General features: G+C 55.4%; 7 protein-coding genes across 7 annotated transcripts; 4 read left to right on the forward strand and 3 right to left on the reverse strand.

The window, feature by feature from the left end:
- Positions 1-1601: 1601 nt before the first annotated feature.
- CGCA056_v003699 (uncharacterized protein) lies at positions 1602-2611 on the forward strand (the record flags this gene model as incomplete). Its single annotated transcript, XM_037318956.1, has 3 exons — positions 1602-1809; positions 1876-2345; positions 2417-2611. The coding sequence occupies 3 exons, from the start codon at positions 1602-1604 to the stop codon at positions 2609-2611; spliced, it is 873 nt and encodes a 290-aa protein (XP_037182607.1).
- Positions 2612-4401: 1790 nt separating this feature from the next.
- CGCA056_v003700 (uncharacterized protein) lies at positions 4402-6337 on the forward strand (the record flags this gene model as incomplete). Its single annotated transcript, XM_037318957.1, has 3 exons — positions 4402-4685; positions 4745-5942; positions 5999-6337. 3 exons carry the CDS (start codon positions 4402-4404, stop codon positions 6335-6337), a joined length of 1821 nt encoding a protein of 606 aa, XP_037183455.1.
- Positions 6338-6848: 511 nt separating this feature from the next.
- CGCA056_v003701 (Heterokaryon incompatibility protein 6, OR allele) lies at positions 6849-9836 on the reverse strand (the record flags this gene model as incomplete). Its single annotated transcript, XM_037318958.1, has 1 exon — positions 6849-9836. One exon carries the CDS (start codon positions 9834-9836, stop codon positions 6849-6851), a length of 2988 nt encoding a protein of 995 aa, XP_037183454.1.
- A 960-nt stretch (positions 9837-10796) lies between these two features.
- Positions 10797-14805, reverse strand: Ube3a (Ubiquitin-protein ligase E3A; the record flags this gene model as incomplete). Its single annotated transcript, XM_037318959.1, has 3 exons — positions 10797-12265; positions 12317-14550; positions 14615-14805. The coding sequence occupies 3 exons, from the start codon at positions 14803-14805 to the stop codon at positions 10797-10799; spliced, it is 3894 nt and encodes a 1297-aa protein (XP_037182989.1).
- A 1249-nt stretch (positions 14806-16054) lies between these two features.
- CGCA056_v003703 (Cytoplasmic 60S subunit biogenesis factor REI1-like protein) lies at positions 16055-17854 on the forward strand (the record flags this gene model as incomplete). Its single annotated transcript, XM_037318960.1, has 2 exons — positions 16055-16206; positions 16315-17854. The coding sequence occupies 2 exons, from the start codon at positions 16055-16057 to the stop codon at positions 17852-17854; spliced, it is 1692 nt and encodes a 563-aa protein (XP_037183456.1).
- A 331-nt stretch (positions 17855-18185) lies between these two features.
- Positions 18186-19745, forward strand: engB (putative GTP-binding protein EngB; the record flags this gene model as incomplete). Its single annotated transcript, XM_037318961.1, has 1 exon — positions 18186-19745. The coding sequence occupies one exon, from the start codon at positions 18186-18188 to the stop codon at positions 19743-19745; it is 1560 nt and encodes a 519-aa protein (XP_037182981.1).
- Positions 19746-20051: 306 nt separating this feature from the next.
- zc3hc1 (NIPA-like protein) lies at positions 20052-21743 on the reverse strand (the record flags this gene model as incomplete). The annotated part of the gene is made up of 3 exons (XM_037318962.1): positions 20052-20956; positions 21003-21086; positions 21143-21743. 3 exons carry the CDS (start codon positions 21741-21743, stop codon positions 20052-20054), a joined length of 1590 nt encoding a protein of 529 aa, XP_037183450.1.
- Positions 21744-22137: the final 394 nt, after the last annotated feature.

Genomic DNA, 22137 nt, shown 5'->3' on the forward strand with positions numbered 1-22137 from the left:
GAGCATGCCGCTTTCTTTCGCTTCTGCAACCATCTAGGGGCTTGATCTCCGTCGCGAGAGATCCCCCTGCTTGTCAAGAAACAGCCCAGGGTGCACCGTTGTAATTGTGAAATTTAGACTTTTTCGCTTCGTCCATGCCCATCCTTCAGACATCATCCATGGCCCAATAACCCACTCTGGCGAGAAGCGGATTGATTATTGGATCATTGGATGAAGAGAGAGAGAGAAAGCGTGTGTGTGAGTGAGATTGGCGGTTGCAAGAGACAGAAATGGCGTTCGCGACAGCAGCCAAGCGCTCGTGTTGGGCGTGTTTCATCCCAGGTTTGACAACCTGTCCTCCGATCAAACCGCCCAACCTCCAAACCCTTCTCTTCCCAGCAAAGTCCCATATCACGCCCACCCCCGGTGGCTTGTCCCAGCACCCAAGCAATCGCATCATGGTATCGAGTCCCTACTATAGACAGGGCTGGAAGGGTTGCCGACCAACCAATTTGGGCCAGGGTGCATGGTTCTAAGTGCTTGTCGCCGCACCTGGGCAGCCACCGAACACCACCACGGTCTCTACCGTTTCCACCTCCATGTTGTACTGGACCTATCGAGTCCCCCCGTTTGCTGCTAACCGTGCCAGAAAGAGTACATCCTCCGCAAATACACAGAGAAAGAGAATGAAGAGAGAGAAACCCGCTACGGCGGGGCCGTTCTGAATCACCAGCCGTCTGATCAACCGTCGCCCTTCCAGGGCGGCTCTCTCACCGTGAACCCGGCACCATCAACCGCAGACGCACGGTAGCGATGCCCATCATCAATCGGCTACTTTGTCCAGCTTTTGCTCGTTGCGTCGTATTTTTGGGATATTGCCTCGTCTCCGCTTTCCCCGGCTCACGTTTCCTCCGGGGTGCTGGCGCGACATGGCGCCGTCGTGATGCTTGGCACACGCACATCCCATTCGCTCGCCAACGTCCTTTCCCTCAAACGTCCCTCTCCTCCCCCGTCCGTCTCTGCTCTGGGCCTTCCATCTCGTTGTCCAGACTCCCCTGACTCCACCACCCCATGGCCCCCCCAGCAGACAGACAGGCGGGAAGGAAGGGGAGTGACATGGAGGAGGAGAACAGAGGAGGAGGAGGAGCATAGGCCAGGCCCATCATCTCTCTTGCACTGCCCTCCCGATGGAGCAGGATCACAAGTCTGTGACATGGCTTGACATGGTGACATTGGGCCTAGATAGTGTTCACCTCATTTGTTTGACAAGACGTCTCAATTCCTTGGCACTGTGACCTCATGGTTGTAGCCAGGGCTCGCCGTCTATTCCGAAGGGGGATCCAGGCACCAGATCCGACTGGGAGATTCGCAGGCAAGCTTATACTCTATATCTATCCCCATCCCGATCCGTTTTCCTTCCTGCCTCTTCTTCTCGGCACTCTTCAGTCCATCAACAACTTTACAATTCTGGTTCAGGTCCTTCTCTTTGGCTGGTCCAGCTTTTTCCTTCATCTCATTTCATTCTCTTTGGTTCTGTGAACCATCTTTTTTCTTGTAGATTTACCAAAAAACCGTTTCCTTCTCCCTCCCGCCTTTTTTCACACACACAATCCTTCATCAAAATGAAGAGCTCTTTCATCCTCTCCATCGCGGCCATCGCCGCCCAGGTCATCGCCCTCCCCACCCAGACCGAGGAGCGTTCCGTGACCCTGCCCGTCCGCGACGTGGAGTTCGCCGCCAACATCGACGTCCGCCCCAAGCTTCGCCGCGGCCAGAGAGCCGCCGTCACCGACATCGAGGAGCGTGACGTCGCCGAGGACGACGAGACTGGTAAGCATATCGAACATTTGTGGTCTTTCAGAATCACGGCCAGCCCCGACTAACACCTGATATCAGAGGACGACCTCCCTGCCGCCCTCTTCGCCAGGAAGAAGGACAACGCCGCCGCTGCCGGAGGAGCCACCGGAGCCGCCGCGGGCAACGCGACCGCCGGCGCCGGAGGCAAGAAGAAGGGCAAGAAGGCCAAGGCTGCGAAGGCCCAGGGCGCCAACGCCAAGGCCACCGGAAAGAAGGGCAAGAACGCCGCCGCTGGAGGTGCCGCGAACAACGGAACCGCCACCGCCGGAGGCAAGAAGAAGGGCAAGAACGCCGCCGCTGCTGGAGCCGATGGAGCCAAGGCCAAGGGCAAGGGCAAGAACAACGCCGCCGCCGGAGGTGCCGCCGCCAACAACGGAACCGCCAACGCCGGAGGCAAGAAGGGTGGCAAGAAGGGCAAGAACGCCGCCGCCGGAGGTGCCGCCGATGGAGCCACTGGAAAGAAGAACGCTGCCGGTGGCAACAACATCCTCAGCAGCCTTCTCGGTGATGTAAGTCACTCACTCTCATGACGAGAACTCATACCATTTGATGATGACGGGTGCTAACTCTCTTGCTGCAGCTCACTGGTAACAACAACGCCGCTGCTGGTGGTGCTGGCCAGAACGACCCCCTCGCGCTCCTCAACGGCCTTCTCGGACGTGACGAGCACTCTGCTGACGTCGAGGAACGCCAAGTCGAGGACGACGGTGCCGAGCTCGAGGACCGCCACGTCGAGGCCCGTCAAGCCGCGGACGACGCTGAGGACGAGGAGTAAACGGGAGCATCAATGCTTCCCGAGGGGCCTCTTAGGTGCCAAAGTCCAAGGACGGGGAGGCGGCCGAGCCGGAGACATCTGGGTTTCGGCTGCCGACGGCCAGAGGAAAAGGCAGCTACGCTGGTAGAGCTGTTGCCCAAAAGCGTTGTTCATGTGCGTGTGTTCTAGGAAAACCGAAACACTTTTTTCTTTTGTGGTGCGCGCAAATAGCCTAGCTAATTCTCAGAATGTGAGATGGACAGCGGCTGTTTTTCTCCTGTCGTTGCCGAGAACAGAGGAAATTGTCATGGGTTTGAGACGGTGATTTTTTCTTTGTATAAGGCTTCTGCGGGGGATATCACTCATGGACGGGATCCTACTTCGAAAAGGCATCATGTTCATCTCTGGGTTACAACTTTGTAAATGGATGGATGGGTGGCCTTGGAGGGGGGAGTTTTAGGAAATTGAGTGAGGCGTGCACTGCAGTTTCAAGGGCCGGACCGTCTTGTTTTAGTGATGATAGATATGATACCAGAAAAACGGAAATCAGACAATAAGTTTTTCATACAACAGATGAGTTGCATTGTGTGAGCGCGTGATATTGGTTTGGCTTCTATTTCGGGGGTTGTGACGGAGATGGGAGTCTGAGTACTGTGTCAAAGTCGATGAGTGAGGTCATGAGTGAGTGACTGGTTGAGTGAGTGAGTGAGTGAAAGCAGCAAGAGACAGGGGCAGTCGTTAAGAATTAGGGACCAGGATGCAGCTCCGGGGTCGGCTTGCAGTCATCCAGCACGTGAGGCCAGTGATTGGCAGGCGATAAGGCACAGATTAGCGCCATAACTCAATCAATTGCACCCCTGCGAAAGCTGGTCTTTGCTCCGGCCATCTCCTGCCATCTCCTCCGCACCTCCACCGCGACAGCAACATCTTCCCACCACTCCCGGCCAACAAGAGCAACTCACCACGCGTCCACTCGACCTTGGGTTCCTAGCCAGGGAATTGGCCCGGCGTGTCGTCGAACTGGCGACTCATTGCCTGTCTTCTCATAGGCCGGGTCCAGCAGCTCCTCGGATCTCAGATGGAGTTGCCGGGCAACAGTTGTATATTGCCCTGCCACCCTCAAAAGCAAATGCTTCTCTTCGCCTTGGACGTTATTTCCTTTCCCCCACACCCTTCTTCTTAGACTTAATATTTCCCCACTGGAGCTAGACACCAGCTAGGCGACTCTCCCGCGCTCGCAGCGACCCTTCACCTTCCCGATCGAGCAACGCCCTTGCTCCTGAACGGCTGAGAGAATGCCGCGAAAACGTGCCAGGCACCGCCAGCTCTAAGAGGCCAATTGATACGCCCCCTGCCATGATAGACAATGCCCGTGATGCTCCCATCCAGTCAGAGGGTCTCTCGAGACCTGCAATATCGGAGCTGGCCGTTGAGTCGTCATCGATAATCCACAGAGCACCAAAGAATGGCATCCGCCAAGACGCCAGACTCACATGCAAAGGAGGCAGCTTCCGCGATGCAAGGGCGGGTGCGCCGTGGGACCCAGCGATGCACGACTCCATTCGCGCCTTCGATACGACCTCGTCCAGGGGGGACACGAGGGGCAGATGCGGCAGAATGCCAAGAAGTTGAGCTCGATCGCTGTACATAAGGATCGGGACCCCGACGGGCAGCCGCTGCGATGATCTTTTCTCTCTGCTTGGGACGCCGATCCAGAGGAAGAGCCTTGTGACCGCATTCTCACACGCCTCTGCGCGCCTTCAATTGGGACTCTTTTGACTCGTGACGCGCCGCGCCTCGTGCCTTTCAAGATGAAGATTCCTTCCCTCTTCCTCTCCGCCGCTGGCGCCGTCTCGGCCCTCACCATTGCCGAGATCAACGGCAACAAGTTCCTGTCCCTGTACAAGGACCAGACCGTGACCAACGTCACCGGTCTGGTGCTTGCCAAGGGTCCCAGCGGCATCTGGATCCGTTCCACCGAGCCCGACGACGACGATGCCACTTCCGAGGCCGTCTACGTCTACGGCAGCTCTGTCGGAACCAACCTCACGGTTGGCGACATTGTTACTCTGGACGGCAAGGTGGCGGAGTACAGGTATGTAGCTTGCCTGCGCAACTGCTCTGTATTATGCTCTTAGCTCACAATTCTGACAGGTCTGCCACCAACTACATCTACTTGACCGAGATCAGCTCTCCCAAGAACGTCGTCGTCGTGTCCAAGGGCAACGAGGTCACCCCCCTCGTCATCGGCGTTGACACCCTCAACCCTCCCACCGAGCAGTACACCAGCCTCGACGGCGGCGATATCTACGGCGTGCCCAATGCCGTCGCCAACATCTCCACCGAGAACCCTGTCCTGGACCCCAAGTCCTACGGCTTCGACTTCTGGGAGAGCTTGAGCGGCGAGCTCGTGACTGTCAAGAACCCGGTCGCGGTCACCCGTCCCAACCAGTATGGCGACACCTGGGTTGTTGGCGACTGGCCTGCCACCGGCCGCAACGAGCACGGCGGCATCACCATGACTGCCAAGGACTCCAACCCCGAGGCCATCGTCATCGGCTCCCCTCTCGACGGCACCAGCAACCCCGAGTCCAAGATGGGCGACCAGCTTACCGAGATCACCGGTGTCGTCACCTACGCCTTCGGCTTCTACCGCATCCTCCCCCTGACCGCTATCACCTTCGTCAGCGAGGCCGCCAACAACGCCCCGGCCACGACCCTCACCAGCAGTGGCGACTGCAGAGGCATCACCATCGGTGCCTACAACGTCGAGAACCTCGCCCCTACCTCCGCCCACCTTCCTTCCATCGCCGCCCACATCGCCGACTACATGAAGACCCCCGACCTCATCTTCGTCCAGGAGATCCAGGACAACACTGGCCCGACGAACGACGGCGTTGTCTCCTCCAACGTCACCCTCTCCACCCTGACCGCCGCCATCGAGAGCCACACCAACGGCACCGTCTACGACTTCGTCACCATCGACCCCGTCGACGGCCAGGACGGCGGCCAGCCCGGCGGCAACATCCGCGTCGCCTACCTCTACAGGCCCGATGTCGTCGAGCTGTGGAAGCCCAACCCCGGCGGCAGCACCGACGCCAACGAGGTCCTTGCCGGCCCCACGCTCAAGTACAACCCCGGTCGCATCGAGCCCGCCAGCAGCGCGTGGAGCGCGAGCCGCAAGCCCCTCGCCGCCGAGTGGCGCGCCATCAACGGCCCCCAGAACAAGACCTTTTTCACCGTCAACGTCCACTGGGCGTCCAAGGGCGGATCTTCCTCTCTGCACGGCGACCCCCGTCCCCCCAACAACGGCGGCGTCGACGAGCGCATTGAGCAGGCCGAGGTCACCGGCGTATGTCTCCCTCGTCTCCCCTTACTCAAAGACAAAAGACTAACACAAAGAACCAGGCCTTCATCGCCCAGATCCTCGCCGAGGACCCCAACGCCCGCATCGTCACCAGCGGCGACTTCAACGAGTTCACCTTTGTCGAGCCCCTGACCACCTTCGCCTCCAAGTCCGGCCTGCTCGACCTCGACGAGGTCGTCGGCATCCCCGTCAACGAGCGCTACACCTACGTCTACGACATGAACGCCCAGCAGCTCGACCACATGTTTGTCAGCCCCGCGCTCTCCAAGGCCAACCAGACGCACTATGAGCACATCCACGTCAACTCCTGGGAGCTGTACGACAACCTTGTTAGTGACCATGACCCCTCTGTCGCGCAGTTCAACGTCTGCGGGTGCTAGAGTGTGGGAATGGCTTGAGGAAGGGATGAAAAGTATATGCGGATAATGTAGTAATGTTTGAATATATGCGCTGTATCATCTTATACCATGTTGCACATACTTTGGACCTATCAATGATGGACTGTCAATGACGATGTAAAAGAGACAGCCTATTTTTCCTGTGCTGAAGCAACTACTCTTTCTATGTTTATGCACCTCACTCTGCCTTACTGTCGTCGTCGTTGTCGTCGTTGTCGTCGTCTTCCTCCTCGTCCTCGTCAATAATACGAGTATTCAAGTACAAAGGAAATAAAGCCGCCCACACACAAGAAAAAGAGGCGGTTTCATGTGAAAGACTACGGTCGGCTTGGACATACTACTGGCCCTACTTCGACGGTTTTATTCTATGAAAACTAAGCAGCTCGATGCATCTGTAGAAACAAGACTGGGCGATTCAGGAACGACCCATGAGCAAACGCACAACCATACTAGGTGTTGAACCAGACATAAACAAAATGAGTGTTGAAGTCCATCAGACAATGTACACATCCTCCCACTTCATCTCTTCCGTCTTGTTCGCGCAAGTCGCGCCCCCACGCTGCCTCTGAAACGCGTTTTCGAGGGGAAGCAGATGCGCCGTGGTTTCTTGAGCAACTTCAAAAAGCATATGCCACGCTCTTTCTTCGAAGCCCGCTTTGAAAGCCCACATTCCAGCATTAAGCTCTTCCTCGAAGATCTTAATCATCATTTTCTCATTGCCCTGATGCATTTCATAGACCGTATGTTTCGGTATATGTCCCAGTGGTTGTTGATAAGGATCCGGTATCCCCTCATAGACCATTTGTTTCGGTGTACCATCGGAATTCAGCCCAGGCCGCCAAGATAGCACCCCCCAAATTTTGCAAAAGTAATGAGCCCATGTCTTCGGTTCACTTTTGTTGAAATGCCATTCGGGCTGCCAGTTGCGATTGGGAACAAGCTCCAATGAGTTTCTGATCCACCTCAGAAGCGAGACATTCTCTTCCTCCCCTTTGAGATTCATGTGAGGGTAGTAGTAATGTAGCAGCCCCTCAAACTTTCTGGAATTGACCGATAGTTTCTGGCCGATCAGCCGCCGAAGGAAATTTTTGGCGGATTCGTAGCCAGAGTTGTCATAAGTTATCTCTGATCGCAATGCAGCCCCCAACCGCTGCCAAAACCTCTCGGCGGAGCTGTCTAAGCACCCAGGACGCCAAAGAAACTCATTCCCAGATTTCCAGTAGTGGCTTGGCACAGGCTCTTCATCTTTGAGACTTTGGTCTTCTCCATAGTACCAGCAGATCGGGAGCAACAAATCCGTGAGACCGATTTCGATTTGGTCCTGTCCCCCAGGGGATTTCGGCTTTATGCGCAAAGTACAGCTGTCCTTGTGGCCCGGTTTAGTGTACTCTTTGCGTGACTTGTTTCGCCGTTGTCGAAAACGATGCAGGGCTTGCCGAAGATCCAGTAAGGGATTCTTGTGAACTGTAAGATATGACAAGATGGTTGAGTATTCGGCCGGCTCTGTTAACTCGTCGTAATACACGCCTCGACGGAATCGTGATCCGCCTTGATAGTACATGTGTTTATAGTACTCCCATACTGCGCTTGGCATACCGTGGGGGCCCTTGGACCATTCAACATATGAAAGGGAGTCTGCTATATTTTCATCCCAATGTCTCATTGTCGGTGCCCACTTTTCAAACTTGCAATATGTTTGGATTAGGCGACAGGCATCTTTCAGGTCGCTCCATGCCTCCGGGGTTGACCAATCCTCGATGCCAAGGTCCAAGATTTCGTTCCAGGTTGAGAAAAGGAGGGCCTTCTTCCGGTCCAGAAGATTAATCAGTACGGCGGATAATTCTGTGTTGACACTCTCACAAATGCCAACAAAAGACTGCTTGTTTGTATATTCCAATGGCCTGAGGATAAGCAGATGATCGCATAGACCTTTGATGGCGTACAAGTTGTCACCGTTGCGGGCCCAACTCGAAGTCTCGAGCTGCAATTCTCGCTTTTTCTTTGAGGCGTATGGCTCATATCGAATACCTTTGATGATTCCGGAAGAGACTTCTGCTGCCTGCTTCGTGAGAGTACAGTTTGCCAGAGTCAGAAGAGGGATGCCTTTGAGTACAAGGGTGCCGTTCTTGCAAAACCTTGGTGTCGCACCGGGAAAGGCAGGACGCCGGGTTCGCAAACCTGGCATAATCTGCTTTCTATTCGTCGGTTTGGACCAGTCAACTGCCCAATTAGGCCGGTCGCCCAGAGAAGATGGACTGGCCATGGCGAATAGCAGCGGCCATGAGCGAGTATTCTGCTGGAAAAGGAATGCTGTAAGGCCAACGAGCACTTGAGAGAGGCTGAGAGTATAGTCAGGAACCAGTCCGGCGTCCTTTGTACCGATAAAAAGGCCTAATAGAGCAAAGACCTTGTCTCTCGGATCCGACGCCTGGCACCGCTCCGTTGCGAATAGAAAGCTGCACAGCTCCTTCAGGTTCTTGTGTCTTGGTTGACTGACAAGTTGAAGCCATGGATGACGAGCCTTGAGGAACTCATAGTTCATGATGCACATTGACCTGTAGTCGATGTCGTCGGTGTCTGGGGGCTTGAGGAAGTCGTCCCATCTGGCTCCTTTGGCTCCAAGAAGGATCCAGGCGGACCGAGCTGAAGCAATTTCTTGAATTACCCACACTCGCGTGAAGTAAGGTTGCATTCTTAGATCCGTGCTCAAGTCAAGTGTATTCCCCTGGTTTTCGTACTTCCACGGAACAAAAGTTCCTGGGTCGGGCTCTTCTGTTCCCTCACCTAAATAGACGAGGACTCTCTCGGCGGCGGCGTATATATATTGCATGATTCCAACCTGGTGCGATCTTTCTTCATTGTTACCCTGGTTGATGCAAATCGCATCTACCCACAGCACTCGACTCATGGAGGGAAAACGAAGCCGCCGGAGGGCTTTAGCACAGTTTGTAGTGATGCGCAGGATGTTATGATGGCCTTTGACGTGCAGTGTCTCTGACAAGGAAGTATCCCCATTGGAGTCTGCCCAGGTATATGAAAGCGCCTCGTATTCTGGTTTGCTTTGCAAGTCGACAACTCGTATATCGCAGGTTATAGGATCGTTGTATTTGCCGGGAAGGAGTCGTATAAGGCGAATCTTTCGCGCATATAGGGACGTGTACAGTGACGTCTTCGCCAGGGCGGTTGTGTCTTTTCCGAAATCAGTTGCCGCAGTTGTTGTTTCCAGAGTGACCCCCTCAACAGCTGAGTTTGAAGCAGGGCTGATGAGGCTTGGTGGGCCTACTGAGCCATTATCGTCGGCAGCATCGTCTATGAAGGGCAAAGAAGTGGGCCAACGAAGGTCGAAATTTCTTGCCACATTCGCAGAGGAAGATTCGGCGACTGTGTCAACTCCCCCGCAACTGAAGCACGCATGAGCCTCTAGACCGGGCAGGAAACGAAGATCCGGCCGACGACATGTTGAAGCGTGCCAGTCGATCATTCTGCAGTTGAAGCGAATCGTCGAAAGATGCCGGCGTCAGCAACGCAGCAGGCAAGATGTTGGATCTGATCAGGAGACGAACTGGCGAGGACGGGTTCGAAGGCATAATATATCAGGCTCCAATGCAGTCGAGGCTGTGTCTGTCTGCCTTACTACAAATCCAATCACGGTGCTTGAAATCGCTGTAATGCTCATTGGTCGATGAATTTTACTTGGCACTGCAAATAGACGACCACGTATGAAGCTGGTGCCACCCCCATATCGAGCCTGATCGGTCTTTTTCAAATGGATAAACGTATTATCGGCCATTCATAACGTCTTGCTGAAAGGCCGATCATTCATGCTTCACAGCCGGTTTAGCAGAAGAGTCAGATACAGATCTCAATTCGTCGCTCGACATTGTTGCTAACCTGTTTAGTCAATTCGTAGGGAAACAGCCCAATCATCGCCGCCAAACATCCTCTGGTGCTTACATGAAGATGGTTCCCATGGGGAAACGATCGAGAAGCTGTCGGAAAGACCGCAATCCGCCAGGGCTTCCTCGGTGTTTTGCGCCATTCTATGTCATCAATATAGTATCTATGGATCATCTTCGAGAGCCTTCGGCAGGATGACGAATGCTGACTATGTAAGCATCATCATAGAGGTGCGGATCACGACTGAAATGTTCATAAATTAATCTGACGTTGCGCGATGAATCCATTTCTACAAAATTCGTAGCACATGAAAGCTCAGTGTCCTCTGCACAACTCATCATTTCGTAACAACCATCAAGGTTCCATGACCCCACGCGTTGTGCAAGTGATAGCCGAGTGTAGCAAATTGTCTTCACCAAAGATCAACTTCTCATTTCGTCGACTAACGAGCGCCGAGGATATCAAGCCTAAGAAAAACTCCATCCCTTCATCCATGCTTTTTACGACTGCTTCTCTAAAATGCAACTCTCCTCTCCTATTTGCCTTAAGCAAAACCAAAGCCCTGCGCATTCTCCAATGCCATAGAAAGCCTCTCTCTCAGGACCTCCTTGTCTTTGTACTCGGGCAGCAGTAGTGTGCCATAACATGTGTACGCGGTGGGTAAATGTCCGCCCTCGCCCTCTTCTTCGCCGTTTCTCTGCACTACAAATTGCAAGTTCTTCATGCCTCCCACCGGGACACGGTCCGATGCCGTGACGAATTCCAGTAGCTTCCTCTTCATCTTCTCATCATAGCGCTTAACGATCGACCAAAAGTCGCGGACGCTGCGGTGGCTGTTGTCCCAGCCGACATATCTAGCGTAACGGCGCAGCTCGCTAACGTCAATCTCTTGGACACCCTCAACAAGAGACTGGAGGAGTGACGGTGTCAACAGTTGCAGTGCCTTCGGGTGTAGGCACGCGCGGAAGCCACGCTCAAACGCCTTGTATTGTGGGCGAACAGAGACGTCTGTGAGGTATCTGATGTAGTCGCTCACGTAGGCGTTTCTGTTTTCGTTGGTGACCAGCGGGGCGTCCTCAGGATTTTCACTTGTGAGTGATTTCCTCGCTGTTGCGTCAAACTGCGGCCAGCTGCTAGCCTTGGCGTCCATCTCTCTTGACACGGGCTGTCCAAACATGGATACCGAGAACTCGTAGGTGCGTGCGAAGATGTCCTCCACAGCTCCGTTGCTCTCGTCCCACTCCAGAAGAGTCGTGAGGCCAATGGCAAGGTCTGGCCAACCGTCGGCGATGTGATACAACTCGTCGACGGGTTCACCTAGAAGCTTGCGGTAAAGAACCTTGGGAAACGTGATTGGCAGCGTCAGGCCGTTGTATACGGCCAGTGACATGAGCAAGCCCAGGATTTCGAACTTCCAGACAGGTACGATGGAGCCGGGGACGAACCAGGCCATCCGCGTTCGCTCGTCGACTGTGAAGGCGCCGTAGTCCGGGTTGAGACACTCGGCCACTGCAAGTCTGAAGAACTCCTGCTGGACACCACCAGAATCAAAGCCCTCCTCGCCACCTTCCTCACCAAGATGAATCTTCAATGGTCTGTGAAGCTCTCGGTCCTCGCGTTGCCACAACTGATCGAATGCGTCTCTGATGACATGCTTCCGGCTGATCTCGAGAATTAGGTACTTTGAAGACGCCGTCTTGAGAAGATCTTGCAAGACCAATTTGTGATGAGGATTGGTGATGAGGCCGCCAGGAGCAACTATCGCCTTCATCCTCGTCTGAAGAGAACTTGACTCTTCGTAGCTTCGGCTCATCTTTGAGAAGTTAATCGATCGGAAGTAAGAAACCAGCGTCGATGGGTCGAATATGAAGGGAAAGTCCAGGAGGTGCTTCTTTTGTCTGTGGGATGTATGGGAGAGCCATGCAACTGGCATGTTGATTGAGTCCAGCCTGTCGGCGAAATAATCCACTCGGAAGTGGGCGTCTCCAATAAGAAGGGACTGTCGTTTTTGATCTGTCGAAAGTTAGCTGCAATGTTCAAGTCGCTGGGTCATACACCACTTACACATGGCGGCTATGAGCGACAAGGCTCCGCCAAAGGAGCCATCGCAAGAAATTTCCGGCTTGCCATCCCATTCCTGGAGCAGCACCGTCTTGGCCCAATCCAAAAGTAGAGTAGAAACCCTGGTCTCATGTCCGGCTCGTTCAAGCTGTTCCAGCTCGGGATTTGATGCCAAGTCTCCGTTGAGAGAATCCAACTGCGTAAGGAGAGGTCGCAGAGCATCCAGTTCCTGCTCGTCGTCATCAATATCGTCATCCTGAGCAACCATTTCTGCGAAACATTTGCGAGCTGAGATCGCTGCGAACAATCTTCTCGCTAGCCTCAGAGCAAGGTCATTCGAGAAGGCATCATCGTAGAGAAGGCAAAGCCAGGCTGGTTGCCGTGCCAGAGCACCACTTCCAGCCACAGTGAGGCCGTTGGACCGGATACGAGACATATCAAAGAGTGTCCTCGAATCGGTGATCAATGGAGCCGCCGCAACCAGAGCATGCAAGCAGATTGACAAAAGCTGGCCCGCCTCCACGTTGGCAAGCGATCGCTCCCGACGAAAGACTCTTGTGGTGGGAGAACGAAGCGACTGGAGCGATTTTGGCGCGCCAAAGAGACTACCCGCGGCCAGCCACAAACTGTGGAAGACGAGACTGGGAGCGACGCGGGTAAGACGCAACATGCAATACCAGATCGTGTGAGAGTCTAGAAGTTCATCGTCCTTGACGAAGGATGAGACGAGGCTTTGCGGGTCGCTGAGAATATTGAACAGGGTCTGCTCGATGAATAACTTCCACTGCCTCCGCAGGCGCTTTGGGTAGTTACCCCGAGATGTCCGTTTCCTTTCCATCTTTGGCCGATCCTTGAGACCAGAGTATGTGCTGGTGATCTTGGCAGGATCCAATAGGTGCAATTCTGAAGTGCCGTCGTCTTGGAGGATATCGCATAACAGGTCGACAACCTCCACATTCAACGACGTCAAGGATTGCGGGAGCAGACTGTCGGCCATCGACATCTCGACAGGCTCTTCGATCTTCTTGCAGTCGTCGGCAGGGGCCTCAGTACCGACTGGCTCGGTTTGCGGAGGACTTTGAGACTCCGCTTTTGGTGCCTCAGAGGGGGCCCCTCCGTTGGTCAAAGCCGGTTTAGATATTGTCTCTGGTTCCTGAACAATCATGACCGGTCGGTTTTGTGATGGGACGTTGTCGAAGAACGACGGTGTTGACGGAATCTCCGGGATAGCGTAAGGGTTGATGTGCGATGCTTTTGGCGGCCTAGGCGGCTTCTCATGTTGACTACCATTGACCCTGGGAGACATTAGCCCCGAGGTGACATCCTCCGAATACGATGACGTCGGGTATGGTTCGATAGACAGTTTCCTTTTCGGTTTTGAGTTGGCACGCACTCTCGCACTCGAGCTCCTCTTAGATTTGCCTGGTCGCGAGTTGGGCATGGTTGGGTTCGAAGCATGGAGCTTCTCGGAGGCCTGCTCTAAGGCAGCGTCTGGCCCTTGTTCTACCGTTGGCTCCGGCAAGTCGTTCTGATCCTCCGTATCGGCGTATATCACTGGCGATATCGCCTGAATTGGTGTCGACTGTCCGGACGGCTTTTGAGATCTGAAAAGCTCCTCCCTGCCAGGACTGGGCGCAGCATCCGCCTCGAGAGCGGCAACCTTCTGGGACATGGCGTCCAGACCAGCTGGAGTAAGCCATTCCAGCATTTTGAAAGCAACGCTACCGAATACGTTGGCGGCGAAAGAGCGGTAGTCTTTGCTGATGGGTCGCTCGGTGACCTTGACAGGCATTTGAGCGGTGCCAGTGGAGGAGTCGAAATGCGACCGTTCATTGTGGGCAGATCCCGGACGACTGTTGCCCTCGGCATCCGTGGAAGCCTTGTTGGAGTTGCTGCATTCGCCGTTCACGCGAACAGCAGAGCCTGATTTCCGGCGGCGGGGTTCCTTCGGGGTAGAGGGCCGTTTCGAGAATGGGTCGGTAAACGCGGGGGCGGCGGGGTTTGGTGAGAATATCAGCGAGTTGACGGCGGCTGGTGGCTCCTTGGACGGCTTCAGGTTTGGGCACAGTCCTGTTTCTGGGTTGTCCTGGCTCGCCAAGTAGACAGCTAATGTCCTCGCACTGGTGGTGTTGTATCGTCTGATGGGGGCCTTGCCAGCGAGGCGCTTGCGACAGGAGAAGCAGGTGGATGTCGTACACGTCTTGGAATCGCAGCCGTATCGCAGTTGGAGGATGTATCTGTAAAGGACCCAGTCAGCTCGTGCACCATAGGAGAGTCAGAGCGACAACTTTGGCGGCTTACATCTCGACGAGGATCTGGAAGTTGTGCCGGCGACTAGCACGGTGGATGGCGTAGACGCGCTTGGGGTTCTCGATGTTCTGGACCATGTCCTTCAATTCGGGGGGCGCATCGGGAGGCAAGCGCGCAAATGGCGCGTCCTCCCACAAACCGGCAAGGACATCGGCATCGAAGTTGTTGTCAGGCTTTGGCATCGTTTTCGGGGTTGGAGGATGAGGTGTGCCAACAAAAGGCAGAGAAATATCCCTTCTTCTGGGCCTCCTGTTGTAGGGTGAGGGTGACCCCGACGACGATGACGGCGGCGACGGCGACGAGCCTCTTCAGTAGAGAATTTGGATGGATTATGACGAGGATGACTTAAGTATCTGTATGGCGCTAATGCCCACGCACTCGTGGAGTTGGATCGGGGCCTGTAGAAAAGGAAAGGATTAAGTGGTTGTGATGTTATGGGGAGAAGCAGCTGCCTCTGCCGACAAGCTGCGTCTGTATTCGTAAGGTAAGCCAGCGAGACTCCCTTTTGTGCACCCCATGGGTTGGGTGTAGAGGCATCTCCACTATCCTGGTACCCAGCGCCGATGACTGCTGACCCTCCTCATCCGAAAGTCAGCAAAGCGTGCCACCGGATAGCGAAATGCTGTGCTTACGAAAGCATAACCCAAGAGTACAAAATAACGGAGTTAGGAGAAGGAAAAGAAGAGGAAAAAGGAACTGAAAAATTGGCAGGCCGAGGATTATGAGAACGAGGTTGTTACATCTGTATGTGGTCTTCCGCAGGTTTCAACAATGTTCTTGTCGGAGCGGAGGTAGCATTCCGTTGGCAAACAGCGAGGAAAGAGAAACGTAATCAAGAGGAGTTGGACCATGGTGCAAAGGTAATTACTAAAGAGGCGACTTGTTTCGCATCTAATCACTTCCATGTTTCTACATGCGGTTTGAATTTGCATTCGTTGAGTCTTACCTCATATTCGGGAGGAACACAAGCAGCTGGACATCAGCCTTCAAAGATCCAGTGGCTCCACTGCAGAAACAGCACGCACCCGGCGAGAAAGACCCCCGCTCTCCAGGGTCCATGGCCAACTGCCAGGACGGGACGCGCTAGAGTTCAAGCCTTCCCAGTGGCCAGACTCCTCAGATCAACCCAAGCCAGGGCTCTGGGCTGAGTGACGTGCCTGGACTATCACTGCCCTCCAAACCCCCGCGCTAACCCACTAAAGCCCTGGAGAATTTTCCCTTTTAAATTCACTTTCCCCTCCGTTGCCTCCGACACCCATCACCCTTGGTCGCCCAGTCTTTTGCCTCGACCTCTTCTTTTCTTGCGCGCACTCTGCAAAATCACATTTGCGTGCGCTTTCTCCCTATTGCAAAGAGCCGATCAAAGAGTCGAGAACCGATTTCAATCACCAGAAAAAAGAGACCACTTTACCTGCACGCGACAACTTCACCATGGAGGTGGCAAGCGTTGACGTCGCTGCCCTTGGTGCCTCTCCTCCCAATGGAGGGGCTACCGCAGCTTCGCACCCCTACACCTGCAACACCTGCGCCGTTGCCTACCGAAACATCGATCTCCAGAGAGGCCACATGAAGAGCGACTGGCAGTAAGTTGTCCTCATATTCCCACCTGCTTTGCTTCGTTTGTTGTTGCCGTTTTCTGTTTTCTCATCACCCCGCTATGACGCCTAGACCAACTGACATCATCCTTGCAGTCGCTACAACCTCAAGCGCCGAGTCGCCTCCCTTCCTCCCATCGCCTCCGAGATCTTCAATGAGAAGGTTCTTCAGGCCCGCGCTGCGCAGAGCGCCGAGGCCGAGAAGGCCATGTTCGAGCGCACTTGCGAGGCCTGCCAGAAGTCCTACTCCAGCGAGAACGCCTTCCAGAACCATCTCACCAGCCAGAAGCACAAGGTCCGCGTCGCTGCCATCGCCCGTCGCAAGGGCCCAATTGCCGACGATGCCAGCTCCGTCATGAGCTCCACCTTCTCCCTTGGCGAGCCCATCGCTGTCGAGAAGGAGCTGGATTCCGAGGCCGAGGAGGAGTTCACTGCCGTTGTCGAGGGCTTGAAGAAGGCCAACATCGATGAGGCAAAGGATGAGCGCCCCTCTCCCGTCAAGCGCCCTTCGAACCCTCACCTGTCGGCTCAGGGCCAGCATGCTGGCGAGGACGTCAACATGAACCGCGACTCCGAGTCCGCCACCCCTGTTCCGTCTAAGCAGGAGATCGCCTGGTCTATCAAGTCCTGTCTCTTCTGCAACTACGAGTCGCCGTCCGTTCCCCTCAACGCCAACCACATGGAGCGCTTCCACGACATGTTCATCCCCGAGAAGCAGTACCTGGTCGACCTCGAGGGTCTGCTGCAGCACCTTCAGGAGCGCGTCCACGAGGGCCACCAGTGCTTGTACTGCTTCAAGACCAAGAAGACGGCATTCGCTGTTCAGACCCACATGCGCGACAAGGGTCACTGCAAGATTCCCTACGATACCGAGGAGGTCCAGCTGGATATTGGCGATTTCTATGATTTCCGAAGCACCTACTCTGATGGTGGTGACTCAGACGATGAAGAGGAGGCTGATCAGAACGGTGGAGCGAAGCTGGGCCTGAAGCGTCCCACTAAGCTGGTTGGTGAGGACGGCGAGGAGGTTGAGGACGGAGCCGAAGAGGGCTGGGAGACGGACAGCGACGCTTCATCGCTCGACTCTGAAGACCTCACTGCCTTTACCGCGGATGGCAAGTACGACCAGTTCGAGCGCTTGGACAAACATCCTCACCACTCTCGCGAGGATCCTCGTGCTCATCACCAGGTGGACGGCTGGCATTCTCATGCACACAAGCACACCCGTGCTGTGTTCTACGACGACTACGAGCTGCACCTCCCATCTGGCAAATCAGTTGGCCACCGCGCCCACAACCGGTACTTCCGCCAGAACCTGAACAACTATCCCACTCCCGAGGAACGTGCTGAGCGGGAGCGCCTGGCGATTGAGGCTGGCTCCGGTGACGAGATGGATGTCGACGGCCAGGAGGTGGCGAACACTGGCAACCCCAAGTCTCGCAACGCCCGCGCGATTGCTCGCAGAGATGCTGCGGGCATGACTGGTGTCTCGGACCACGCGAAGCGTGTCGCCAAGGAGGAGGCTACCAGAGGACGGAGCGCCGCCACCCGCTACGAGAAGAGAAGAGACTACAAGGTCAGCGAGAAGAACAACAACCAGAAGAACTTCTACTACCGCTACCAGGCCGGTGGTTAGACGACTCGCAGTTGGATTGGGGCGTTGGACGGGTTGTTTTCTTGTTTTCTGGGATGCGCGAGCCAACATGGAGTTGGCATGCATGATGAGGTATAACGAAGGTAGACAAAATAGAGGCCATTGAAGCCGAGAGTATCGTTTCTTGTGAAATGCGCATTTATGACGGCCCAAGTTGAGTGGATATGCAAGTATTGAAACGTCAAAATTGCGTACATGCATAATTTTAGAAGTGAATCTAGTAACTCTCATCATGACTTTCATCCGTCCATTAATCCAACTGATCTCATACTAATCAAGAAATTCAAAACTTCAAATTCTATACGCCAAAACCATGAGGTCAGTCGCAGGAGCGCGGCGCCTCGCATCCAGGCCCGCCACGCAAAATTTGCAGAGACGTCGAGCCCTCGATGACAGGTCTCCCACCAGCGCTCCCGCCCGGCCTACACGGTTTCGCCAAGACCAGTCCTCCTATCGCGGTGCAGACAACGATGTGAGAAGGCACCGCGGGTTTAATGAAGATGCTGCGAGGTCGCGCTTCCAGGGCGCGCGCGATGGGCCACCGAACCGCATGAACCGCCCGGACCCTAGGAGTGGCCGGGATGGCGTGCGAGATGAGCGGCGACGTCAGGACTTTGGAAGCCGGCAGAGGGTGCCATCGACTACTCTTGAAGTCCCTGACAACTTTTTGGCCCAAGAGGAGCTTGAAAAAATCAGCAAACCCGAAGACATCTGGGAATCAAACACAATGTACTACGTCCCGCCGCCCCGCGCACCTCCAAAACCACAGCCGAAACCGACGAGGCCCCAAAGGAAGAAGCTATCCGCAACGCCGTCATCCGACGACGTCAAGTCAGCCATCCTCGGCTTCCCCCCAAAAGACGCCGCCGCCGCCACCCCTCCACCCACGCCTACCGCAGACACCCCCACGGAGAGCGGCACAATCACCGCCACCAGCAGACTCTCCGCCGCCCACGCCGACGCAACCTCCTTCTTCCGCCAACCCCCGGCCTCCTTTCTCTACTCGGCCCAATTCTGGAAGCAGCACCCGATCAACACCACCACCCCAGAACTCTGCATCATCGGCGCCTCCAACTGCGGCAAGTCCTCCTTCGTCAACGCCCTCACCGGCGTCGCCGAGCTCGCCAAGGAAAGCTGGAAGCCCGGCAAGACGGTGATGATGAACGCCTACGGCGTCGGCAAACCACCCACGCACTCGCGCAAAGTCACCCCCGACGAGAAGACCGCCAACGCCGCGCGGCAGCACGGGCTCGTCCTCGTCGACACGCCGGGATACGGCCATGCCAGCCGCCGCGAGTGGGGCGAGCAGATCACGCAGTACGTCAACAAGCGCACCATGCTCCGCGGCGCGGTGCTGCTCATCTCGGCGGAGAAGAAGGTCGGCGCGCAGGACGAGGCGGTCATGGGCCTGCTGGCGGCGAGCGGGCGGCCTGTGGTGGTGGTGTTTACCAAGCTGGACAAGGTCAGCGGCGCGGGGCGGGGGCGCGAGAGGAAGAAGGACGGGGGCATCGTGCGGCGGTTCGCGGAGGTGGAGCGGTGCTTTGGGAGGCTGGGGGCCGGGTTGTGGGTGCCGAGGGTGTATCTTACTGCGGCGAAGATGGAGAGGGTGAAGGACGGGAAGACGTTTGCGGTGAACGCGGCGGGTATGGCGGGGGTGAGGATGGAGATTTTGGAGATGCTTGGGTTGAGGCAGGCTGTTGCGCCGGCGAAGGTCAAGAAGGAGAAGGCGACGGTGGAAAAGAAGGAGACGGCGGAGGAGGAGAAGAGGGTAGCGGAGCCGGGGAAAGCGATGGAGAGTGATCCTAGGGCGTGGTCTGGGAAGACCATCTCTTTCGAAGAGCTGGAGAAGAAGTTTGGAGACTGGAGCTCATGAGCTGGTCTGTACGATAGTGTGTGGGAACCCAGATGGATTAGATACCCTCTAAAAGACATGCAACTCACTGTTTGAACCCGAACGATGGGGCATCTATCATTTCAACTATAGGTTGGCAAACGGCTGGCTGTAGCAAGGAGCAAATCGTGAAGCATATTGTACGAGCTACTTCATGTGGGTATTCTAGCTAATTAAGACACCGTGGATCATCCTTCCTTCGAAACCCGTCCAGAACTCCGCCCATAGCAGAAAGAAAGTCAAGTGAGTGACTTATATAATACAGTGTTACGAACAATCGTCGTTCCATCAAGCCTTCTCAGTTTCCTTTTCTTGCCCCGTCGTAGCAGCGGGAGCCGCCGTGGCTACTGTCGCTGCCGATGCAGTCGAACGCGCCGTTCCCGGCCTACTAAGCGTCCTACGGATCTTCTTCGCATTCTTCGACTCGAACAGACTCTTGACTCTCCGCAAGCGAGCCCACCGCTCCTTGTCCTTTGCGTCGCGGGACTTTTCGTCATCTTCGCCAGCTGGTTCCGTAGCCGCACTGGGGGAGTCGTATGGTCCGCCCGGGGTCGTGGGCGCGCCGCCACCCTTGCGAACAGGTGTGGAAGGTACTGACGCGCCTCTGCTGTGCCAAGACTTATTCTTTGGGCGGTCGTCGAGAGCTCCACGTAGATAGGCGTCGTTCTTAAGCACCTGCGCTAAGCACTTCCACGCCGCCATGTCCGACTCAGATCCTGGCTTAGCGGTGCTGAGGCGCTGTGCGACCGGGTTTTTCCAGGGGCAGAAAAAGCGATGCTCTCTGATGGGATCGAGGTGGTCCATTGGTGCGGGGACGAGGACCTCACCTTCGGCATTCACCTCCTTGCTCTTGAACATCCACAGGCCAAGTCTTCGCAGGCACGTGTGACACGAGGCGGAGTTTGGTACAGCACCAATACGAGGGTTTGTCAGACCTTGCCAGCCTGTCATAGCAAGGGCGAGAGCGACCTTGTTAGGCCGTTTTGGGTCCGGCGAATCTTTGGCGGGCGGCGGGTTTGTGAAGAAATCCTCTGGCAGTTGAGCAAGAACACTGTCGATGCTCAAGCCCTCAGGAAGTCTCAAGTTGAACTCGTACGGCAGGAACGGTTTCCTGGCGCAGAGCTCGTCGTATCTTTGTCGCAGCGCCTCCATGCTCAACTTAGCGTTCGTGAGAGATAACCGCAGCAGTGAATCTACAAAGTCAATTAAGGGCCCAACCCGGCATCTGCAAAGACTTACCATCGCATCCCCGTCTCCTCCAAAGACACTGATCAAGATGTGCTGTGACAATCAAGTCCGAGTACTTCTCCACCAAGGCTTCCTCTGCTTTACCAATCAGTTTAAATACCAGAGTTCAGCAAGGGATACCGTGGACCTACCAACGTCGGAAGCGACCAGTACGGGCACTTCCTTGCCATCGACCTCACGCTTGTTAAGCTTGACGACGAGCTCCTTGTTGCAGAGCGAACAGCGCACGCGATCCTTTCCCTGGCACACCCAGCCCCTCTTGGCCCATTCGATCTCGTTGACCCTGTCTGGCTTTGGCGTCCAGTCCGTAATCTCTTGGAAGCTTGCTAGCCTCTTGAGGAGCTCGTTTCGATCGGTCGGGGAGTATTTTGACGAGACCTGGACGACTGTCTCCTTGGAGTTGAGCGTCCATTTTTTCAGGACGACATTCGATACCTTTGTCGCGGCAACGCCGGTTGTGGTGTTCTTGATGGTGGCCCTCTCCGTCACAGCCTGCAGGCGCCGGCGCTTCAGCAGGATATCCTCCTCTATTGACAGGGGCATCTTGGCGTTTGAATCCGTATTCGTGTTCGTCGTGTTCGATGTGCTCGCGGTCGAGGCTGGCAGGGACGTCGTCGAAGGGCGAGGAGATTCGGCCGGTAGACTGGAAAAGTCATCGCTGGACTTGGTCGACGTCGAGGACCTGCCCATCCCCTGGATCAAGGCATTGAACTTTCGTTTGGTAGCGTTCATCTTGAGTCAGTGGTTCGATGAGACAGCGGCTGTCGGCGTTTACGTCGGTTCCAGGTTTGGTTACAGAATCGGACGGATGATGGCGAGATGGATGAAGTCGACCACAGAACAATCCAGCTTGCGAGAACGACGGTTCCGACTCTCTAGTGTTCGAATGAAGGCTGAGTCGTCATCTGCGTAGTGTTGCACTATGAAACGGGCCCCAAGAATAGGACGGTGCTTTGTCGCTAGTCGCAGAGGTAGCCGCCCACATTGAAAGTCAACAAACGGCTGTTGCTGATCGGGCAATGAGCTTGCACCCCTGTCGCGTGGCACGCTAAGGAGGGGAGCAACCAACAGGCAACTGGACGGTCTGGACCAATGAGGTCCTACGTGCATAAATTCATGTATCGAG

The sequence above is a fragment of the Colletotrichum aenigma genome, assembly GCF_013390185.1.
Source record: "Colletotrichum aenigma strain Cg56 chromosome Unknown KSG_Cg56_contig02, whole genome shotgun sequence".
NCBI classification, from domain to species: domain Eukaryota; kingdom Fungi; phylum Ascomycota; class Sordariomycetes; order Glomerellales; family Glomerellaceae; genus Colletotrichum; species Colletotrichum aenigma.